The sequence below is a fragment of the Cibotium barometz genome, chromosome 22 (assembly GCF_041138505.1).
Source record: "Cibotium barometz isolate CiBa-2024 chromosome 22, ASM4113850v1, whole genome shotgun sequence".
In the NCBI taxonomy this organism is placed as follows: Eukaryota; Viridiplantae; Streptophyta; class Polypodiopsida; order Cyatheales; family Cibotiaceae; genus Cibotium; species Cibotium barometz.
Window position 1 is genome coordinate 42,666,568 of NC_141067.1, and position 21,978 is coordinate 42,688,545.

Sequence of the window (21,978 nt, forward strand, 5' to 3'; positions counted from 1 at the left end):
AGCCGCATCACCGAAAACTCCATGGTTGCGAACTTTCCATAGTGTCCATAAAGCCCAGTAGCGCACCCATGAGAAGAAAAGAGTGAATTCTGGTCTGGGCAAATGAAGACCAAACAGCCAGAAAAACTTTCCAAATTTCATATTTGGAAATCTAGCCCGCAGAAGCTGGATGATAGGAAGAAAAAACTGACGAGAAGAAGGACAGTTCCAGAAAATATGAATGACTGTCTCCTTGGAAGCAGAGCATCTATGGCAAGTGGATGAGGATATATGCCTGCGTGCCAGAAACTGTCCTGAGGGAATAACAGCCAAAAGAACGCGCCACAAAAAAAGCCGTTGTCGAAGAGGAAGCTTCGAATGCCAAAGAGATCGCAATCGTCTTTTCCACCACAAAGACGACCGATGCATATGCCAGAAGAGATTTGCCCGTTCAGAAACCCAAGGCAATGGCAACAAATGTTTATACAGACCAGCAACTGTAATATCAGATAGCCTCAAGGGATGGCATGAAGAATCAAAAGAGGAGATAGTCCAATCCTGTAGGCGATCTCGAATTTCCAAGAGTGGAATCGGCAAAAAAGGCTGAAGCATTTGAATTATATCACGCCAAAGACGACGATAGTGAGGTCCCAAGCCATAATGTGCAGCAGCCTGTGGAAAAGAAAGAGGGGAGCCATCAGGATGGATGACATCTCCCACAGAGGTAACACCCTTTGAGTGGAGAAAATATGAATGCCGGGGTTCTTGCACCGCCAGGGGAACTGAAAATGCTTTGGACCAATGGATGCTCTCAGCGCGGAGAGAGTTGCCTTGTAAGGAGTCACGACCATTCCATTTTAAATTTGAAAGGACAAGCTTCCAATCAGCAAGTAAGCCAGAAATGAGAGGACAGCCCTTAATTTTGCCAGTAATGTAACCAAGAATAAATTCCCAATGAGTAGGTTGCCAATGGCCAAAAGCCGAAGTCGTCAGATGAAGTAATAAATGACGGATCATCGCTGTCCAAGGCTGACTGCCTTCCAGAAATTGAAGCATCAGTTTACCTCTGTGGGCAAGAATATGCACCTGTAAATTAAGGATATTCAAGCCTCCATGCATTTTAGGGGTACACAAACGATTTGCCGAAAGCAAACGTACACTCTTTTTCCCCTGCTTCGATCTCCAGAACATCTCCAAGATGGTGGACATAAATAATTTCAGCTCCCCCTGAGAAAACCTGATGAGAGGAAGGTAGAACTGAATATAGGCAACCAAGATGGATTGGAGAATCCGTAAACGAACATGCAAAGGCCATGTTGCAAGTTTCCACTATTCCAACTTTTTCTTGAGCTTTGCCAAGACTCAATCTGTTTGTTGACGGCGAGTGACTGTCCATCCCAAAGGATATCCCAAATGCCGAATCAAATGAGTGGAGTGAACTATTTCCCCTGGCCATAGCAAATTATGCCACTGTTTTGAATGCAAAGGCAGCAATTTAGATTTCTGAAAATTGATTTGTAGGCCAGCCGCAAGTGCAAACAAAGAAAGAGCCTGCATCAAAGTAGAGAGATCCTGATGTGTATTGCGAGGAAGAAAAAAAGAATCGTCAGCATAAGCTTGAGCAACCAACTGACGTCTATTCTGAATGTCCAATCCATGAAGACTGCCAGTATCAACCAAATGATCCATATAAAGAAGCATGGGATGCGTCGCTATAGCATACAAAAGAGCACTTAAAGGGCATCCCTGCCTAACTGAATGATGCAAAGTCCATGATTCTGAGAGATCTCCTGACAATATACAAGCCGCCTGACTATCAGCATAAAGCCAGTAAATGATATTCTGCATTTTTTCTCCAAATCCCAGAGCACGCATGGTTTCTTGAATGAACCCCCATTTAATAGTATCAAAAGCCTTAGCAATATCCACTTGCAATAATAGGACATCCTGCTGCGTGTATTTGGCATATTCAATGCCAATATAAGCATTTGCAATGTTATCTGTAATGTGCTTGCGAGGAATAAATCCATACTGTGCAGAATGAAGTCCAATTTGGACTCACACACACACACACACACACACACACACACACACACACACAAACCTGCACATTAGGGTTGGGTGCAGGATGGAGAAGCTCACACAGAAATGAGAGAGAAAGAAAGAAAGAAAGAAAGATTTTATTAATGTCTTCCAAAAGACCGAACTGTGATGAAATCAACAAAATCTGGTTGCTGCAGATTTTGGACAGCACCTTAAATGTGCTCTGTTGCCCTTCCAAAGTACTGTACAGCAGTACCAAGTGCTCACCAATGATGTACCAAACCTGTACCGGCAAGTACAGCAGCTGAAATTGAACCTTTTCCTCACTCAAATCAGTGTACAGCCATGCCAAAACTTGCACAAAGCTGTGCCAAATCTGTACCAGCAGGTACAGTAGCAATAAATGCTTTCCTGGCTGTCCAAATGAGTGAAAATCAGACTTTTACAGTCCCGAACACTGCATACAACAGTCCCGAACAGAAATTGGGCAAAAGCCCCTTGACTGCAAGCTGATTTCTGAGGATTTAAGGCATAAATGTCTTGCCTGCTGCTTTGCCAAGCTTAACAAGCATAAAATCTTGAAAAGCCCCTTGATTTAAGATCAATTGCTGATCATACATGGTACATTGACGCACATGAAGGCATCGAGAGTGTTCACGATGCTTCCCCCTCGTTACATATACATCCAAATAATGAAAGCCCCTTGATTTACAGGCACATTGAGTGCTTGTAAGGCATCATCACATTATCCACAGCATCAACTGCGACGAGTGCCTGCATGCAAATCAATCCAATCGGCACAAAAGCCCCTTGATTTGCACTGCAATTTGTTGCAATTTTGCCCAAATGTGCGATTTCTCACATCATACAGCATGTATGAGTGCTTAATTGCACAATTACATCAAAAGCCCCAAATTTCGACATCCAATTTCCTGAAAATTGATCCTGATTGTGACCAATTTCCTGCAAATTGATCCTGATTGTGACCAATGTCACCCAATTTTGCCAATTTTGCTCAAAAAATTGAGCAATTTGGCACCTGTACCTGCTCAATTGATTGAATTGATAAGAAATTCTCAAAATTGACGGCAAATACCTCGTAATTTTTGAATTTCTCTGATCTGCAGGCTGAATTTCAGTTGTTGCAGGAGAGGGGGTTTGCTGATGCTGATGCTCCTGCAGCTGTAGCTGATGCACGGGCTTCTGTTGAATTTGCTGTTGTCGGGCACCGGGGTTCTGCTCGCACTGGGCCAGTGCTTGCGGGTGGCTAATTACCCGATGGAGGTGCTCCTTTTTCACACCTTGTGTATTCGCCGGACCACCACTCGCAGCAGGTGAGGAGCTAAACGCCGCCAGCAGTAGGTGAGCGCTGCTGTAGGCGCCTGACTATGGTCCGCAGCCAGTTACGTGTTATGGGTGAGCGCCGGTGACGAGTTGGGTTTCTGCCCGGCTGTAGCCCGCGTGAGTGCTTTGCTCACCGCACCATGGTGTGTCGCCTTCGCCTAGCGCCAGTCTACACCCAGCGCTACACGGTCTTACGCGTGTCCGCCTGCCTTCGCTAATGATTCAACGCCCGCCACCCAACTTGAGCGCCGCCCGCCTTCGCCTAGCGCTGGCGCCTTGGCCTGTGTTTCCGCTCGCTGCTCACGCTGAAGGGCCAGCGCTGCCTTCGCCTAGCCTGTTGCAAGCTGCTCTTGTCGTGTCCTTGCGCTTCTTCTCCTAGGTTGCTGTAGGCGCCTGACTACTCCGCCTGCCTGCACTTCACTGCCTTGCTGCAAGCATACAACTGGCTGTTGGCTACCTTTTGCCACGACCAATTGAATGGGAGAGTCAAGCTGATTGCTACTGCACAGAGATTCGAAGGGCACCGGCTCTGATACCAGTTGTGTGAGAGAATGAAGAATTAGGGTTAGAGTAATTCATGTGGGAGACATACACAGAGAAGAACAAGGGAGAGAGAGAGAGAGAGTTGTGGGGATAAGTCAACTCATGATATGAGTGTGTGACTCCCCTATCACACATGTATATTGCACTAGTACACATAGTGCACTTAGTACATTAAAAGTACTAAGTGTACTATGTACTATAACTTATGGGCTTGTACACACTATAAGGGTGGGCATAGTGCCTTTACCCCAACACGAACTCGGCCTATGAGACAAATCAGTGTACCCGTGTGGGGTATCCTCTGTCATCCCAACAAAATGAAAAAGTACTGAACTAAAAAGCTGAATCTGGGTGTGCAATAAGTACAATGAGTGGGGGAGGGGATGGAGCTCTACTACAAGGAGAATGCAAAGCTATATGCATGGAGTATACAATCATGATATGCAACCTAGCTAGCTCCATCCTGTACCATACTAGGGGTATAAAATGGTATACATCAATGAAGGGGGTGTCCACAGCTCCCTGAAGAACATGCCTGGGTCTGCTCTGCAGCGAGCCAGTCGCTCTGCACCCTCTCTGTGAAACTGAGCTCTGATCTCTGTCATCTCTCTCTGGTATAGGCGTGGTGTCTGAAAGCCAGGTGTCTTGTGTCTCCTGCGGGCTCTGAGTGTCTCTGCTCTTTGGAGAGTAATTCCTTGCTGTGTAGGGGCTGGGAGTGGGGTGGATCTCTGAAAAAATGTAGTAATCTGTGTCTGTCGTCCCCCCTCTGGAGCTGTCTGAGCCTGTAATGATGTCTCTCTGTGATGCTGTATGTCTAGAATGAATCTCCCCAGTATGCTCTGGTCTATTGCCTCAAAGATCTGGCGTAGGGAATGTGGCTCTGTGAATAAAATGGGATCTCTCTCTCTGATGGCTGTATATGCTTTGCATCTGCATACATAATGCTCCTCACTCTCCACCTCCTCTCTGCACAATCTGCATACCCTCTCCTCTCGGGGGATCCATGCTGCACTGCCAGTCTCAATCTCCAATCGATGTGATCAGACTCTAAGCTGACCAATAGCTACTCAGGAGCCGTGTGGTAAAAAGCTCTCCATGTATCTAGGCCTCTCTATAAATCCATCATCAATGATACTCATGAAGTGATCTCTGTAGTATAGCATCTTCAGTGGAAGAGGCTGTGTAGGCGATATCCATGTCTCTCGTGTATAGAGTTGCCATAGGTCCTGTCTCAATACTATGTTCCTCTCACTATGAGAGAGACGGATATGTGATGCATCCCTGTCATACTGGAATGGTGGTAGATGATCCATGTCTAGGCCATGCTGTGAGAACCAATGTGTGACTTGTGCATACCATGATCCTCTGTCTCCTGCCTCAGCCAGCTGTCTAGATGCCTCAAAAGCTCTGTATGACAATCTGTCCTGTGGCATCTCTTTGAATCTGTCTAGCAGGCATATAGTCTGGAATATGGCCTCTACCATCATAGGAAGCGCAGCAAACTCTGCTCGGATAATGTCATGAGGTACTGACGGTTTGTTGCGTATCATGCGTGCCATCATGAGGGCCTGTGGTCTCTCTATTTGTGTCCACCAATGGGTAGCAAGGCCTGGCGCCCATACCGCTGCTCCATACATCAGTGCCGGTGTGACTAATGTGTCAAATAGCCACCCCTTCATCCGGGGCTCCTGAAAATGCGCCTGGTGGCACTGTCTCTCTAGCATAGCCAATGCTCCATATCCTCGTGTCAATCTAGCTCTGGCTGCTGAACCCATGGTGAAGCGCGTGGCTGCTACAGAGAAGGTAACTCCTAGGTACACGTATGATGTCACCACCTCCACCTGGCGTCCTGCGAGAGTGAATGTCAGCTGACTCCTGCTCTGTCTTGATGTATGAAAGACCATAACCTTGGTTTTCCCAAGGTTCACAGTAAGACCCCTCTGTGTGTAGAAATCATTGAGTGCATGTAGATGCTGTTGTAGACCTCCTGGAGACTCAGACACTAATACAATATCATCAGCATAAAGCATAATACGTACTGAGGTACCTGCTAGATCAACTCCATCTCCGCCTCCCTGTGTAATGAAGTCAACCACCTCATCAATGTATAACCCAAATAGCGTGGGGGAAAGTGGGCATCCTTGCTTCACACCAATGGTGCTAGCAATAGTCTCGGACATACCTCTTGGGCATCTGACTCGCCCAAAAACCTGCTCATATAATGCATAGATGCCCCATGTCATATCTTTTGGTATGCCAAGAGACTGCAGGCGCTGAAAGAGCCTCTCCTGTGTCAAATGCCTTGCGGAAATCCACAAAGCAGCAATAGAACTTTCTCTTCCTCACTCTGGCCTGATTAATCATACATCTCAAAGTGAATACACGGTCAGTGATAGAGAAAGCTCTCCTGAAGCCTGCCTGCCCTGATGAGCGTAAACTTGCTCGCTCAGCATATAAGCTAAGCTCTTGCTCCAACACTGCACCATAGTGTTTGGCCAACACATGGCCAACCATAACCGTCCTGTAGTTGCTTGGATCGAGCATATCCCCTGTTTTGTGGATTGGCACAATGGTGTGCATCGTCTACTCCGCAGGCAAACCCTTTGCTAGTGCCCTGTTAAACAAGTTTGCAAGAAAAGGAGCCAAAGAATCTACTGCATATATGAGATGCTCACCCTGTAGGTCCATATGGTCGGCAGCCCGTCCATGCTGTAGGTGGCAGACAGCTTCCTTTACCATCGAGTGGGTAAAAAAGCTAGCTGTGGTAGGTCGAGGCTTCTGTGGCTGAGGTATAGGTGGCTGCTGTGGGGCGTGGTATAGGTCCTCTACATATGTGTGCCATGTCTCTGGGTCTGCAATGGGTGTCGGTGTCCGGGGCTCTCTGAAATGGAAGATCTCCTCATCTCTCTCCTCGACTCTTGCTCTGTGATGGCTCCCAAGGCTCTCTGTATGCGGAGCCGTGAGTATAGGGCTCTGCACTCGTCATCATACCATCTGTTCCGGGGTATAGTCCCAAATCTCGCAGGCTCTCTTGAGTGGACACGATGTGAGAAGCTCTGTAATGCAGCCGTGTGTAGGAGTGATGCCGGCTGGGCTGTAATGGTATCCATAGGTGCCAGGGGATCCATGAGTAGGAGCCCATCCTCTACTCTGCCAGTGTATATGTCTGCCATGTCATGTGTGAAGTAGATGGTAGTGTGTGGCGTCGGTATGTGGGGGGCTGGTGATACTGGTGATATGGCTAGTGAAAATGCCATGTATGATCTGCCCCAATAGGACGAGGTGGGATGGAGAATGAGGTGACAAGCTGTGATGTCTCCAAAGACCCCATAATGTAGTCTACCACCGTGCCTCCGGTCCGTGTATGACCCCCATGTGGGAAGCATGTCAGCCCTCCTGATCCCGGCCACTGTAGCATCCCGTTATAAATAACGAGACGATGCCTGGCTCCCAACTCTAGTAAGTGATCCCCATAATGTCCTCTGTCTGGTCCAGTGTCCTCTGATGCCGGACTAGCCCCTATCTCCTCTGGATCCACAGGGTGGAGGATCTCCATGTCATCATAGTCATACACCTCACACTGTCTGCTCTCTGTGTGGGCATTGAAGTCACCCGTAAGAAATACTTCCCCTAGTGTAGCCAAAAGTGTGGTAGCCACAAAATGCATTTCAACACTTGCATGTGTGTCACATCCATATAATATAGAAGTACAAAATATTATATGTAGAGTGTCCTTTCACACTTGATATCCAAGGGGAAAAACCACATGGGAAAAAGTGCCCTTGGTTAAGCCCTGTTCACACATAGCACTACCATAAGTGAACATATGTGTACACCCCTTTCGGTAGGAGGTTCTCGATGGTGTGTTTTGGGTTTCTTTTGTTGCTGTCCCGCCTGCATCTTCAGAGGGGGCTACTAGCCCCTAATTGGATCCTGTGGAAAGGTGCTTGAGAGAGCACGTGGATTGCTTAGCTACAGAGGTTGTTTGAGACATAGCTTCTTTGAGACAGATATGGGTCCCCCTTGCACGAACAAGGAGGACAAGCTCAGTGGTTCAAACTATGATCACTGGAAGCTAGAGATGAAGTCTGGTTCACACACAAGGGACTCTGGGAGATTGTTCAGGGCCATGAACGAAAGCCTGAACGCTCTACCAGCTCTAGGAAGTGGACCCAGGACCAGGAGGATGCCTTTCTTGCAGAACTTTCCGCTTGGGAGAATCAAGACTCAAAAGCTCACTCTGCACTTGTACGAGCCATCTCACTAGAGGTCTCCCCCGCCGTGCAAACATTGGATTGTGCTGCTTCTGTTTGGAAAAAGGATTGTTAGTCAAAGAACAAAGGCAAAGCCAAGGACAAGGGCAATTCTTCAAAGAAGGGCAAAGACAAGTCACAAGACACTGACGCAGACTCGTCTAGTGATAACCCTAGCTCTCCCAAGGCCTTACAGACTAAAGAGAACATGATTGGTATCTTGCTCTGATCCTAAGGGCATCCCCCCGCATGCTGTCTTCCAGAAACGGCTTGTGGGTGGGAGAGGGGGCTTTCAAAAGCTCTCTTATATTAAATCTGGAGCATGGGACCCGTGTGTTGGAGTTCCAAGTATAAAGACAGGCAAGTTCACTTGATGGTCCGGATGAGTTCCAGGATCAACCAAGTTTCCTTCATGGTTTGGATGAGTTCCAGAACTATTGGTCAGCAGAGACTATGGACAGGATGTGTTCCATGTTCATTTGTTCGAGGTTATTAGATGTGATGTGTTCACAGATCTACTTTGAGTTTGGAGCCAAGCAGATTTTCTTTTGCTCTTTACAGTGGCATTATGTTTTCTGAAGACAACAAGCTGACATGTGCATTTTCCGAGGTGTACTCAGTACTGGCCATGTTGAGGTGTCCATGGTCGCACCTTCGTCATCAGTTTTCTTCTGACTTTTTTGCGCACTTCAAGATGCAGAGGGGGTGTTAAAATATTCCATCTTCTTATGCTGTCGTGGAGGTCTTGTCGGCATGTTTCTACAGCCGACATGGTTCATGCACAAGTATATAAGAGTTGCTCTCTTTTATTCATTGAATCATCCAAAAGTGCCCTATTTGCTGGCTCTTGTACTCTGTAACCTCAAGCTAATAAAGTTCTTGTTCTTGCTTGCAATCTTTCTCTCTCTCATGTTTATTTGCTTCCGCTTGTGCACACTCTTTCAGAGTTCCCCAGAGTTGGTCATCACACATCATCTCACCCACACACAAAGCTAGGGACACAATGGAGCCCAATAACTATAGGACCATCATGATCAGCCATACCTTGGCCAAGCTATATGGATCTGTGCTGGAGATAGAGCTCAGCTCATTGCAAAAGAGAGAGGGGCATAGAGCACGAGGCTAGGCAGTGTTTAGGTGGACCTTCTCCACCCTAGATCACATCTTCACACTTAGGAGCCTCATTGAGCAGGCCAAGGCTGATGGCCGACGCCTCTACAATTGCTTTGTGGATTTCTGCAAAGCCTTTGATACAATGCCACATGATCGCCTACTACAGCACCTACATATCCTTGGGGTTCCATCAGACATGATTTGGGGCATTATTGCTTTATATGAGTTAGTGGTTGGGAGGGAGAGGAGATATCTAGTATTATTGGGGTGAAACAGGGCTACCTACTATCCCCCACCTTCTTCAGGCTATACATTGATGAGATCTCAGACTTTATTGACAGAGCGGGAGGTGGAGGGGCATCCCTACTAGGCATGCTTGTGTCTATTCTCCTAGATGCTGATGATACAGTGCTTATTGCAGACTCACAAGAGGGACTATAGAAGCACATGGATGCCCTACATGACTTCTATTTGCAGAGGGGATTGTCAATTAACCTTGGGAAGACCAAGGTCATGGTCTTCTATACGTCCTTTAGTGTTACAGAGATCACCTGCATGGGCAGCCGGCTGGAGGTTGTGAATTTATATGCCTACTCGGGGGTCACGTTCACAAGCTCCGGTAGACGCTTCTCCATGAGACAGGCATCATAGGACAGATTGACTAGGGGATACGCTGCACTCACCCTCCTAAATAGACAGTGCCACCAGACACTCCTAGGGGCTCAGGATGAAGGGTTGGCTTTTTGACACACTAATGACTCTGGCAATGATGTATGCATCCCCATTCTAGGCACTAGGCTTATTAGCAGCAGATTGGCAGTGCATAAAGCATCCACAGATTTTGATGCTATCAAGATTGATACACAACAAACCATCTGTCCCTCACCAGATCATTCGAGCAGAGTCTGCTACAGCACCTATGGTGGTAGAGGCCTTATTTCAGACTGTCACATACATATAGAGGATACTAGCCATGGATTCGTGTCACGGTGTAGTACCATACTTGGCACTACAGTCTTCTCGGGCGATAGCGAGGAGAGGGGGGCATCCATCTTTGTATGCTTCTGTCCTCACATGGTTCACCACAGATAGGCTACAGATGAGCCAGCTATCCCCGTTTCAGTATGACCCAGACTCCCCCTACACGAGGCTTGCACATGTGGACAAGAACTAGGTAATTCGATATGACTTGCTACAGTTACACATTTGAGATACATGGATTACCCCAAGGGAGCCCCTACCACCCAAGATTCAGTACTATAGTGACCTTTTTCTGAGTCTTATAGAGGATGGATTCATACAGAGGCTAGGGTACCTAGATGTTTTCATGTCACATGCCATGAGGATAGCACTTGGTCAGCTCAGGGTTCCATCCATAGGCTTAAGATTGAGGTTGGCAGAGGAGCACGGATCCCTAAGAGAGCAGACTCTGTAGATTGTGCCATGGAGGAGTAGAGTCTGAGGAGCATTATATTTGTCAGTGCGCGGTGTATTATGAGGTTCGGGGGAGATTCCACTGCCTATTCAGAGAGGGGTTTGGGCCATTATCTCAGGTTATGGAGTGTCCAGATCAGCGTTGTCTTGGACTCTTCCTGTTGGAGATTCGACGACACAGAGTTACTATTCAGAGATCCTCAACCCCGGCACCCATCTCAATCTATCATCACCAGTTTTTTCCGGCCACAAGAGGAGGACACTTAGATGGATGAGGCCACCACAGTAGCGATGAGGGGCCCACCATCTCACCCCTCGACTGGAGTTACCTTGGCTCATGCCACTGCACTTCGGAGAGCCAGATGCCCTCACCCTCCTGGACCTCGAGCACCCCAGGCTCACCAGCCGAAGATTGATGAGATCCTCGCCCGCCACCAAGCATCTATAGTTGCTACCTCATCCCAGCTTCTCCTTGGCCCTGCAGATCTGGGGGCCGTCCTCACCCTCACTGATGCTGGACATCTCTTATGGATCCCTACCACACATCGATGGACCTCTCCACACTCACATCCCCGTATCCTCTACACCCACTTTGTATCCATGATGATGAGGATGGTGATCCTCCATGATGAGGATGACGATGATGATCCATACACATCTACATTTACCTAGGGATTAGTGTTAGTTCTTTTTGTTATTTCTTTTTTTCCATGATAAGATTCCATGGACACATTGTACACCTTTTGTCTCATAGACCCGTTGGGTCTTTCGCAAGACGTTAATATATCTTCTTCTTCTTCTTCTCCTCTCTCTTGTTCCTCATCATTCATCTGCCCCTGCCCACATTAACGCATGCCTTAATCATCATTAATGCTTCTGCGACATACTGCATGTAACATTCGCCCTACTTACCTACCGCTATATGCACACCTAGCATATTCAAGTTATTTGATGCTTTTCCTCCTCTTTTAATGCTATGTCTTAGTAGTGTACTATGTGCCACTTGTAGCTGTGACAATTCATCTTAGGTTTTTTCCCAGTTTTACATCGATCCGTTGCATGCCTCAATGAGGGGTTTCTATTTCAATTAGTATTTTTTAAATGTCCAATCATTGTAGTCTTGCTTCTGCAAAGTAGCGTTGGGTGACAAAAAAGTGGTCGCAAGATAGTTCAATGGTTCATGGAATCACTTTGTCAATGAAATCTCCTTTTCTCTTCTAGGTCCCCAAACAGCGTTTGGAGCGAGGCTTTGGATTCCAGAAGACAAAATACGGTAATTTGGCTGTGATGCCAATTAGGTCATCAAAAGTGTGTTCAAATTTAGAATACAACTTGAAATGTTTGTGTGCCTGTTAGTCGCTTCATTTGTTGAAAGTAAGAGATGTAATGCAATAGCCTTTTGCTTGTGCAACATCTTTGCTATGAGAGAGCAAAATAGTTTGGGCTTTTAAATGATTTCTATGGAACAAAGGAGTCGTGTTGAAATAGCCAAGTTGTTTTGACAAATGAAAACAATGCCAAATAAACTTTACATTTTTAGTAGGTTCTCTAGTTCTCTTCAATCAACAAGATCAATACTTCAAAGGGCGATGAAGACATGGCAACTCACTCTATCATATCAATGAGAGATTCTTGGGGTACTAAAAATGGTTAGACGTAGCCAAATGACACAACTTTAGGTTTTGTAGGAGTCTGCCCAGAATGACATGCGTTAGGGTTAATTAAGTGTCAGAGCTTCCAGCCTTACAACTGTGACTTGGGAACATGCCTAGCGTAGGAAGCAGCTATTTTAGCCAATGCAGCTCTCTTAGAGGTGGCTTGAGCCAGCACATTAGTTGCAGAGCTAATTACATCTAAATGGGACATTTCCAACAAACAGACTTCTATTGCAACTGTGACTTGGGAACATGCATAGCGTAGGAAGTAACTATTGAAAGAATGCAGAGCGCAGAGCACCAAGCGAAATAGAAGCGTAGCACGTGGAAGATGGCCATCAACCAACTGGGTCCCCCCCCCTCACCCAAACGTCCCATGAGACCACCAATAAAGGTGGGGGATGAGGGGAGACCAAGGGGCATTTTGCCCTATATAGAGGGGTTAATTTAACCCCAGGGATAGCAGACTGCCATGTGGCAGCGTGAGAAGCGGAGGAGCAAGACTCCATTCCAACACCCCCTGGATGCGAAGCCCGAAGCCGAGCAACAGGAGTCGGGGAGGCTCCGATACCATGAAAGAACATGGAGTGCGGAGCACCAAGCGAAATAGAAGCGTAGCACGTGGAAGATGGCCATCAACTGGTCGGGTCCCCCCCACCCAAACATCCCACGAGACCACCAATAAAGGTGGGGGATGAGGGGAGACCAAGGGGCATTTTTCCCTATATAGAGGGGTTAGTTTAACCCCAACCCACTATGTGGGATAACAGACTGCCATGTGGTAGCGTGAGAAGCGGAGGAGCAAGAATCCATTCCAACAGCTATTTTAGCCAATGCAACTCTCTTAGAGGTGGCTTCTAGTGCAAAAGTTCAAGATCAGGATTCTTCTCTCAACAAAGAATCTTTTTGTTTGGGAGGTGAGGCCTCAGCTTGTTAGGGCTAATATGAGGAGATGTCACGTGCACCATCTGTCCTAGGGTGCAGCGTGGACATTCTCTCCTCTATCTAGGACAAGATACCTTTTTTGATGGGCCAGGAACTTCCTTTCCCTTAGTTCTTGCAACCTTGTCAGAGACAACCATGGAAACTTACCCAGCCCATGCCACACATTGTCAGCCCTAGTCCAAGGGACAAGTCACTAGGTGCCATCTAGGTCATTAGTGTTTAGTCACGTCGTGCCCATGGCACAAGTCTATGTAACCCTCTTTGCAGGATGTAATGTTTGTACATGCCATACCGGACACTTATTGAACCTAGGAAGGTCAAGTCAGGTGTCAAGTCATTGTCCAGGCTAGGGGCAATTGTGTCAAGTCATGTGTGAAAGCCACATTGTCCTGTGGTCACTAGCAATGGTTAGTTTGGGGACATGGTGGTTGTGGACACCCCATGGGCATCTGCGAGTCAAGGACCAAAAAGAGACATTGCGTAATGTTGTGCCAAGTGGGCTTTGGATGGACCTAAAGTAGGAGCCCATCTCTGAGTGTCGTGGAATTGTGTGTAGCCCGTTAGGTTGCTCGGCTCGATGTCTAGTTGACAAGTGCCGGCAGTCCAGCTGACAGGTGCCAGTTGACAAGTGCCGGCCATCGAGCTAACAAGTGCCAACCATCCAGTTGTCATGATAAGTGACAAGTGGCACTTCAAGCTGGTGATTCATTGATGAAAGTACCCACCTACAACCAACCTCTTTGTCGGCCACATGCGCTCCATTGCATTTACCAAGTCCATCTCTTACCTTGAAGGGCCGCCACTTGCACACCATCAACGAGCAGGTGGCACATTCCGAACACTGGCAATCAGTAGCAAGTTGCACCGGCGCGTCCCTAATATTGGCAATCAGTGGCAAGTTGCACCGGTGTGTCTCTAATATTGGTACGTTGCACAAGGAATCATGCTTCACGTTCAGTTGTGGGCACTTCATGGCACAAACGGTGCACCTACCCAACTGATGCACCTACTTGCACGGTGGTTGAACCACTTGTATAAATGAGCAACCTGGGGACTGCCAAGGGGATGAATCAATCACCCGATCAATCGGTTTAGTGAATAAATGCAATTGTTCTTGATCTTCATTGTCTCTGTATAAGTGTGCGTGTCTCTCTCCTCTGCCGTCTTGCCAATTGCCTCTTGTTGGCACTGCCTCTTGGGTGTACATTGAGCATAGTGTCTTCACAATGTGTGCGAGTGCGTAGTGGAGTGGGTAGTGTAGCCGCATGTCTCCCTAGCCAAGTAGCAACTCCTGGAGGCATACTGCCATAGAGTGAATCGGTGACACAGTAAGTGTCACAAACCCACCAGTGTTCAGGGCAGCAAGGTCGGCTATAGTACACTAAAAATTTGCCAATCCTGCTGGGGACTCTCAACAAACAGGAGTCCCTGTGAATTCCCGTGAGTTCTAGAAGCTAGTATGCACGCCCAATACACGGGTCTCGGGTTAGGTCATCCAGTCCACTGAAGAGCCCCTTGTCCATTTGTTGTTGTTACAATCGTAGGAAATCAACTTTCAACTTTGTGCCTCCCTGTAGCCCACCTCCAGCCTTACCCGTACATTCACTTATAGCCAATGCAAATCTGGCTGGAACTGAACCCTTGGCCACCGTGCTGGGATGTGTAAACGTCAAGTTGCCGATCTTCAAAGGAACTGCCTCAGTAGATGCCAATGACCATGTGTGCCGCTTCTTGGCCATGTACAGGAGCAGAGGGTTGGTCAGGGAGGACGCCTATGTGGTACTCTTCCCTTCCACTTTAGGGGGGTCGGCTGACAAATGGGTCAGTCAATTTCAAATGAACCACTTTGGCAACTGGCCAGTCATGCGTGACACTTTCTCTAGAACCTTCCGTCCAAGCAATTATGAGGAGCGGATGCTGCAGGAACTCGACCACTTGAAGCTACTTCTTGGAGAAACCGTCTCTGAGCTCATGACACGGGCGACAGTCCTGGTGGCCCGCTTGCCCACCCAGCCAGGTGGCTTCATGGTGTGCCAGTGGGTGAATCAGGCCCTTCCATGCACCACTCAACAAAAAATCCTGAAGAGCCTTAGGCTAGGTGCCACCTTGAGGGAGTTCCAACAACTTTCCTCTCAGCTTGAAAATGCATCTCTTGTTCGAAGGTGATAGCAATGGAAGGGCTGACACCCCGAGGTCCATGACCATTGCCAATGACATAGTGACCAAGCTCCAAATGGACCTGGAAGCTCTCAAGCTCCAGAAGGCCCACAAGGAGGAAGGCCATCTCAAGCGCGAGCTAGCTCTCAAGCTCCAAAGAGATTAGCAAGAAGAGGGTAGTCTTGCCCAACTCTAGGAGTTAGAAGAGCTCAAGGCTGAATAGGAAGCCAAGAGAATAGTTTGGTGTGCCATTTGTCAAGTTGTGAGTCACACTCCGCAGGAGTGTCCAAGGAGGAGATATTGCAATTTCTGTGACAAGGGTGGTCATGAGGATATAGTGTTGGACATGTCATCACCAGCATTTAATCTCCATTTTATCCCGTTTTATTTCCCCTTTTATCCAGATATTTATGTGATGTAATTCTCCCCAAATTTTTCAGCTATTTTATAGCTTAGTTTTAGGCTATTTTAAGCATTTTCATTAGTCGTGGACAATTTTCCTCCAGTCCTATAGGCCGACTGCCTCTACAGATATGTATATAAGCATGGACATTGTTCATTCATAATTCATTCAATACTTTCAGTACTTGGCTCAAGTGTTGGATTTCTCTTGTCTACTCTTTCTTGTGTGATCTCTATTTGCTTCCGCTTCATATTCACATATTCTCACATGGTATCAGAGACCTTGTGCTTCCATAGATCAGCAAGAAGAGTTTTCAGCCTGCATTTTTTTCTCTCCTCTGCTCCCTTAGTGGCAGCGTTTCGGAGATCCACTTCAAGCACAAATGAGCATTTTTCTGGCACGCATTCGGGGCTGTTTTTTGCCTCCTGGACAGCTCTTCATTGCTGCATTTTTTCTCTTATAGCAGTACCTTGCTGTGTTTTCCTCTATATCAGCCCTTTTCTGCGTTTTTTTTTCCATTCCACAATTTGCGTTTTGTATTTGTTTGCGTTTTTGTATTTTGTCCCTACCCCGAACTAGTGTTACTACCCCGAACTAGTGGTAGCCTGGTGCACTTGATCCATTAGCCTCGCCCTCCCTTACTTCATGGTGCATCAGGTCGGCTCTCGTCTTCACTTGTGTGCCTTGATCTCCGGTAGGAGTACAGTTCTACATCTTTCTTTCACCTCACCTAGCGTCTAGGGAGGAGTGGCCAACCCCCGCGTACCTATTTGTAGCCTTTCCGCTGTAAATTCAAGAGGAGGATTCCATGGCTTCTACACTGCAACTGTCATTTCTTCATCCATTCCTCAACTTCCCAAGGAATCCATCTTAGATGGAACCAATTATCTTGATTCGGCACTACAAATGAAGACTCTCCTTAGGTATCATCGGCTGTGGGGTATTGTTTCTGGTACTGATACCTCTCTCGACGCTACTTCTCCTTGGGCTACGATTGATGCTTGGGCTCACAAAGATGCAAGGGCTCATGCCTTTATCTTCTTTAACGTGAAACCCTCTATTGCTCATCAATTTGATGACAATGATGAGAAAATTGCAGAAGAATTGTGGGATACCATCCAGAGGAGGTATCACCGTGAGAACTGTGCTCTGAAGGTAGCCTTGGAAAATCAGCTCTCCAACTTGAAGATTGCCGATACTGCTAACATCATGGATTCTGTTATGGAGTTCATAACCATTCAGAAGCAGTTGGTCTCTTTGGGGAGCAAAGCTACCGACGAGGACTTTGTCAATTGGCTTCTCGCTAAATTACCCGAGACTTTCTCTGCTTTTTGTGATACTATATCACTTCTTCCTTATACTCGTGATCTACATACCATTGTTGGCATGCTTCAGGATAGGGGCATGAGAAAGAAGACCAGCCAGGATACTTTTGAGACCCTTCTTTAGGCTAAGGGCAAAAGCAAATGGCAGTCCAAGGTTTCTACGAGCAACAAAGGTGACCACAAATGTGCCAACGATCCCGCTCATAAGGAGCTTACTTGTCATTATTGTGGTCTCAAAGGTCACATTCAGCCTGATTGTCGCAAGAAGAAGAGAGAAGGTGGTCTTGCTAAGAAACCCCCCAATCAAACCTCTTCATCCACCAACCAAACTCATAAATCCTCTTCCACTAAGGAGATTGTCTTTATCGGTATTGAGGAGCTTCCCTCTTACTCTCTTGTTCCTTCCACCTCACGTCTTATGGATTGGGTGGTTGGTAGTGGGTGTACTACTCACATGACTCCTGACAGGACCATTCCGGTAGCGAGCATGCCACAAATCTGTATCCACACGAGCTACCAAGGCATGATAGCTATGAAGAAGTTCCACCAGATGAGATTGGGACTCAATCAAAGAGCCACCAAAGTCCTTCAACCGATAAAGACCACCTTCTTGGATACCTATTGCAACAATCTGCAAGGTGCTCATGTCGATGATCTCAACAACAGAACTGTCGAAGTAGACACCATATCCTTTCTCCGCCATCCGAAAAACTGAGAGGAGATTGTTGGAGAGCTTGGGAGCATGAAACACATCCCGAATGGTAGAAGGCTGACCCGGGAAAGAGTTAACTCGCACATTACCAACCGAAGAGGCCTCCCAGTTGGAAGCATCACTAATGGACGCCGTCGAAGAGCTAGGATAAATGTCATGAAGAATGGTCCCGTCATGTGAGTAGAGCTGGGACAAATGTCATGAAGAATGGTAGAAGGCTAGCCCGGGGAAAAGTTAACTCGCACATTACCAACTGAAGAGGCCTCCCGGTTGGAAGCATCACCAATGGACACCGTCGAAGAGCTGGGACAAATGTCATGAATCTGAATTATACTTCTTTGCAGCTGCCCTCTTCTCAGCAGATGGTCGAGGGTCTTCCACCACTGAAACCCTCCCACTCCACTTGTGTGTCTTGTCTTCATGGCAAGAGAAACACCAAGATGCCTTTCCTCACGAGGCTACTCATTGTGCTTCTCATATTCTGGAGCTCATTCATATGGACTTGTGGCCCCATGTAGACTACTACCCAAGGAGGAGCCAGGTACTTTATGCTTATTATTGATGATTACTCACGCAAAGTTTGGGTTTATCTCTTGGCAAAAAAATCTCAAGCTTTCTCCCGCTTCAAAGAGTGGGTGACTTTGGTTGAGACTGCGACCACACAGAAGGTTCGACAAGTCCGCTCCGACAATAGAGGAGAATTCATCTCCAAAGCCTTCCATAAATTTTTCTCATAGAAAGGTATAAGCCGTCAATTTTCCACATCTCACACTCCTCAGGAGAATGGTGTGGTTGAATGCAAGAACAAGACTGTTCAGGAGATGGCCCGTACCATGCTTTCTTCTTCTGATCTTCCTCCCTCTTTTTGGAAAAGCTGTGAGCACTGTTGTTGATATCATTAACCATTCTCTTACAAAAACGGTTTATCATTATGACTCCAGAGGAGGCTTTTCCGTCTCTCATTTCAGGGTTTTCGATTGTGATGCCTATGCTCATATCCTTGATTCTGACAGATCCAAATTCGATCCCAAGTCCAGGAAGTGCAAATTCCTTGGATATAGCTCTCATTCCAAAACTTACAGATTATGGGATACGGAGTCACGATCCATGGTGATTTCTTGCGATGTTCACTCTGTTGAACCCTTAAATGATTCTCGCTCTCATCCCGAGCTTACCATCAAGGTCCCTTGTTCTTCCTTGGCCACCCCAACTCCACCACTAGAAGCTTCTCCACCATCAACTTCTTTGCTCCCGGCCTCTCCACCCCCACTTCCTCCTTCCCTGGCTTCTCCTCCTCCTCCTGCTCTTGTCCAACGGAGGATTGCCCCCAAGATTTCATGATGGCTGGAAACCACTGTTCGTGATTCTCATCTCTTCGATATGGAATTTCATCAGCTTGCTGATTCTTCAGCACAATCTTTGACATGGGCACGGAGATTACAGCAGCTTCGTCATTCTTGTAACCTCGCCCTGATGAGTATAGTGATACAGTCATATGAGCCTACTATAGGTAAAGAGGCTCTTGCTCTTCTTGAGTGGCGGGTAGCCATGGAGGCGAGATTGATTCCATTGAGAGGAATCATACGTGGGAGCTTGTGGACCGGCCTTTGCATCGACAAGTCATTGGGGTCAAGTGGGTTTTTAAGACCAAGTTTCATGTTGATGGATCTCTGGACAAGCACAAAGCCCTTTATGGTTTGAAACAGGCACCCAAGGCGTGGTATGATAACATTGATGCATTCTTTCTTTCCCTTGGATTCCAGAGATGCTTTGCAGACGATAATCTCTATGCCTTTGCTCAGGATGCTTTGTTCTGTTTGATTGTCTTATATGTTGATGATTTATTGATCACTGGCTCACATCTTGCCAAGATTGAATAGCTCCGGTAAGATTTAGCTCTCATCTTTGAGATGACTGATTTAGGACTTCTCCACTACTTTCTTGGGATGGAGGTCTATCAGTCTTCTAATGGAGTGTTTCTTAGCCAGTACAGATATTTGCAGCAGCTCTTGGAGACATTTGGGATGATCGAGTGCCGCCCAATTTCTTGTCCAATGGATCCTAAGTCCAAGCTCTCCTGTGATGATCCCTCTCCCGTCTTCAAGGATAGTACACAGTACCAGAAGCTTGTTGGTTCTCTTCTTTGTTTGACTTACACTAGGCCTGACATTTCTTATAGCGTCAGTGTTCTTTGTTAGTTTTCTTCTGCTCCTCGATATTCTCATTGGAAGGCCGCTTTGAGGGTTCTCTGATACCTATCAGGTACCTTGGGTTATGGTCTCTCTTTCAGAGGAGGCACTGGGCTTGTTGGATGCTTTGATGCTGATTGGGTTGGTGATTAGGATACTCGATGATCCGCTTCTGGTTATTCCCACCAATAGCTGCCAATCACTTGGCAGGCCCTCATACTCCTATGTACCGACTGTTGATTCTGGCACCCACCTACACTCAACAAGCCCCTCCCTCACCATCAAGTCTTCCACCTCTCATCCCCAATCCTTCAGCTGCCACCCTAGCGGCAACCCCCATAGCTCGCCTACCTGGTCTGCCTCCACCGTGCACACGACCAGTCCTTTGTTACAGGTGTAGTAAGTATGGTCACTACCAAAGCAAATGCCCCCTACGTGAAGGATCACCACTTGCCGGCCGCTATTGCCCAGGCTCCAAAGATCACCAACACATCTGCCTCTCCGTCTGCAGACTTCACTTTTCCAACAGCACACCTTGTCTCGATGGGAGAAGAAGCACACTCCTTGTCACCACATCTAGTCCCAATCACTTCCCTTCCTTCCCTAGGAGCCTCCTCCTCACCACCCACTCCAACAGTTGGTGATCCCCCACCCTGCACAATGATCACTATACACGTGACTGCCCCACATAGAAGGCCAGCACGTCTGCCTTTCCATCTGCGGACTTCACTGGTCATGTGCATGAATATGCCATGGACATTCTCAGATGCTCATCTAGAAGAGGGCAGCCAGAAAAAGAATGATATGAACCAGATGATGGAGCATAGAGCACTTTTGGCAGTATGGACTTGGAGATAGATGGAAGGATGTCCTGTCAGCTACGTTAGATACATCAGAGGTGGCGGCTGCACTTCAGGAGGCTGTCGGCTGCTGGCGCATCATGGCACATGAAGAAGCCCAGTCGGGCAGTACTTTTGGCATTTAATGAACTGTTGACTGGCCGACCAGCAGTCGGCCAGTTTGCCAAGTCTTGATGAAGGCCTATAAATAGGCATAAAGGCTCCTCATTCTATTCATTCAACTCATTTAGGATTTGGGTCTTTAGGGTCCCAGTTAGGGACAGATTTTGGTGATGTTCACCTTTTCCAAGAAGGCAGCCTAGGGCTGTGGACTGAGTATCTTTTTGTACCATATTAATATACTGAATTTCCATCATATCACTCTCTCTCTACTCTCTCTTCATGCCTGCGTTTTGCATCAGCATGCTTCCAGTAGTGTTCAGGGCTGAAGGAAGACTCCCGGAGCTTCCGCATGTTACATCACTTTTCCAACAGCACACCTTGTCTTGATGGGAGAAGAAGCACACCCCTTGTCACCACATCCAGTCCCAATCACTTCCCTTCCTTCCCTAGGAGCCTCCCCCTCACCACCCACTCCAACAAATGGTGATCCCCCACTTGCACAATGATTGTAGGCATATGCTCACTTATGGTAGTGCTATGTGTGAACAGGGCTTAACCAAGGGCACTTTTTCCCATGTGGTTTTTCCCCTTGGACATCAAGTGTGAAAGGACACTCTTAACATATAATATTTTGTACTTCTATATTATATGGATGTGGCACACATGCAAGGGTTGACTTGTATTTTGTGGATACCACACTTTTGGCTCTCCCTCTCTCTCTCTCATTTCTGTGTGTGAGCTTCTCTACCCTGCACCTAACCCTAATGTGCAGGTTTGTGTGTGTGAGTGTGTGAGTCCAACACCCAACAATTGGTATCAGAGCTGGGAGCTGGCCCTGGAATTTTGCGTGTGGAGAAGCAGCAGCAAGCCTGCAAATTTCCATCGACAGACTGTGGCTTTTCTGTCGCCGGACTGCCTGTT

General features: G+C 47.2%; 1 protein-coding gene across 5 annotated transcripts in view; it reads left to right on the forward strand.

Annotated features, from left to right (window-relative positions):
- Window positions 1-21,978, forward strand: part of LOC147626623 (uncharacterized protein C16C9.01c-like) — a 129,943-nt gene that overhangs the window by 16,855 nt on the left and 91,110 nt on the right. For all 5 annotated transcript variants that reach the window (XM_086816679.1, XM_086816682.1, XM_086816681.1 and 2 more), the window contains exon 2: window positions 11,931-11,982. In XM_086816679.1, coding sequence (XP_086672805.1) covers window positions 11,931-11,982 — 52 coding nt within the window. The remainder of the gene's footprint in view (window positions 1-11,930; window positions 11,983-21,978) is intronic.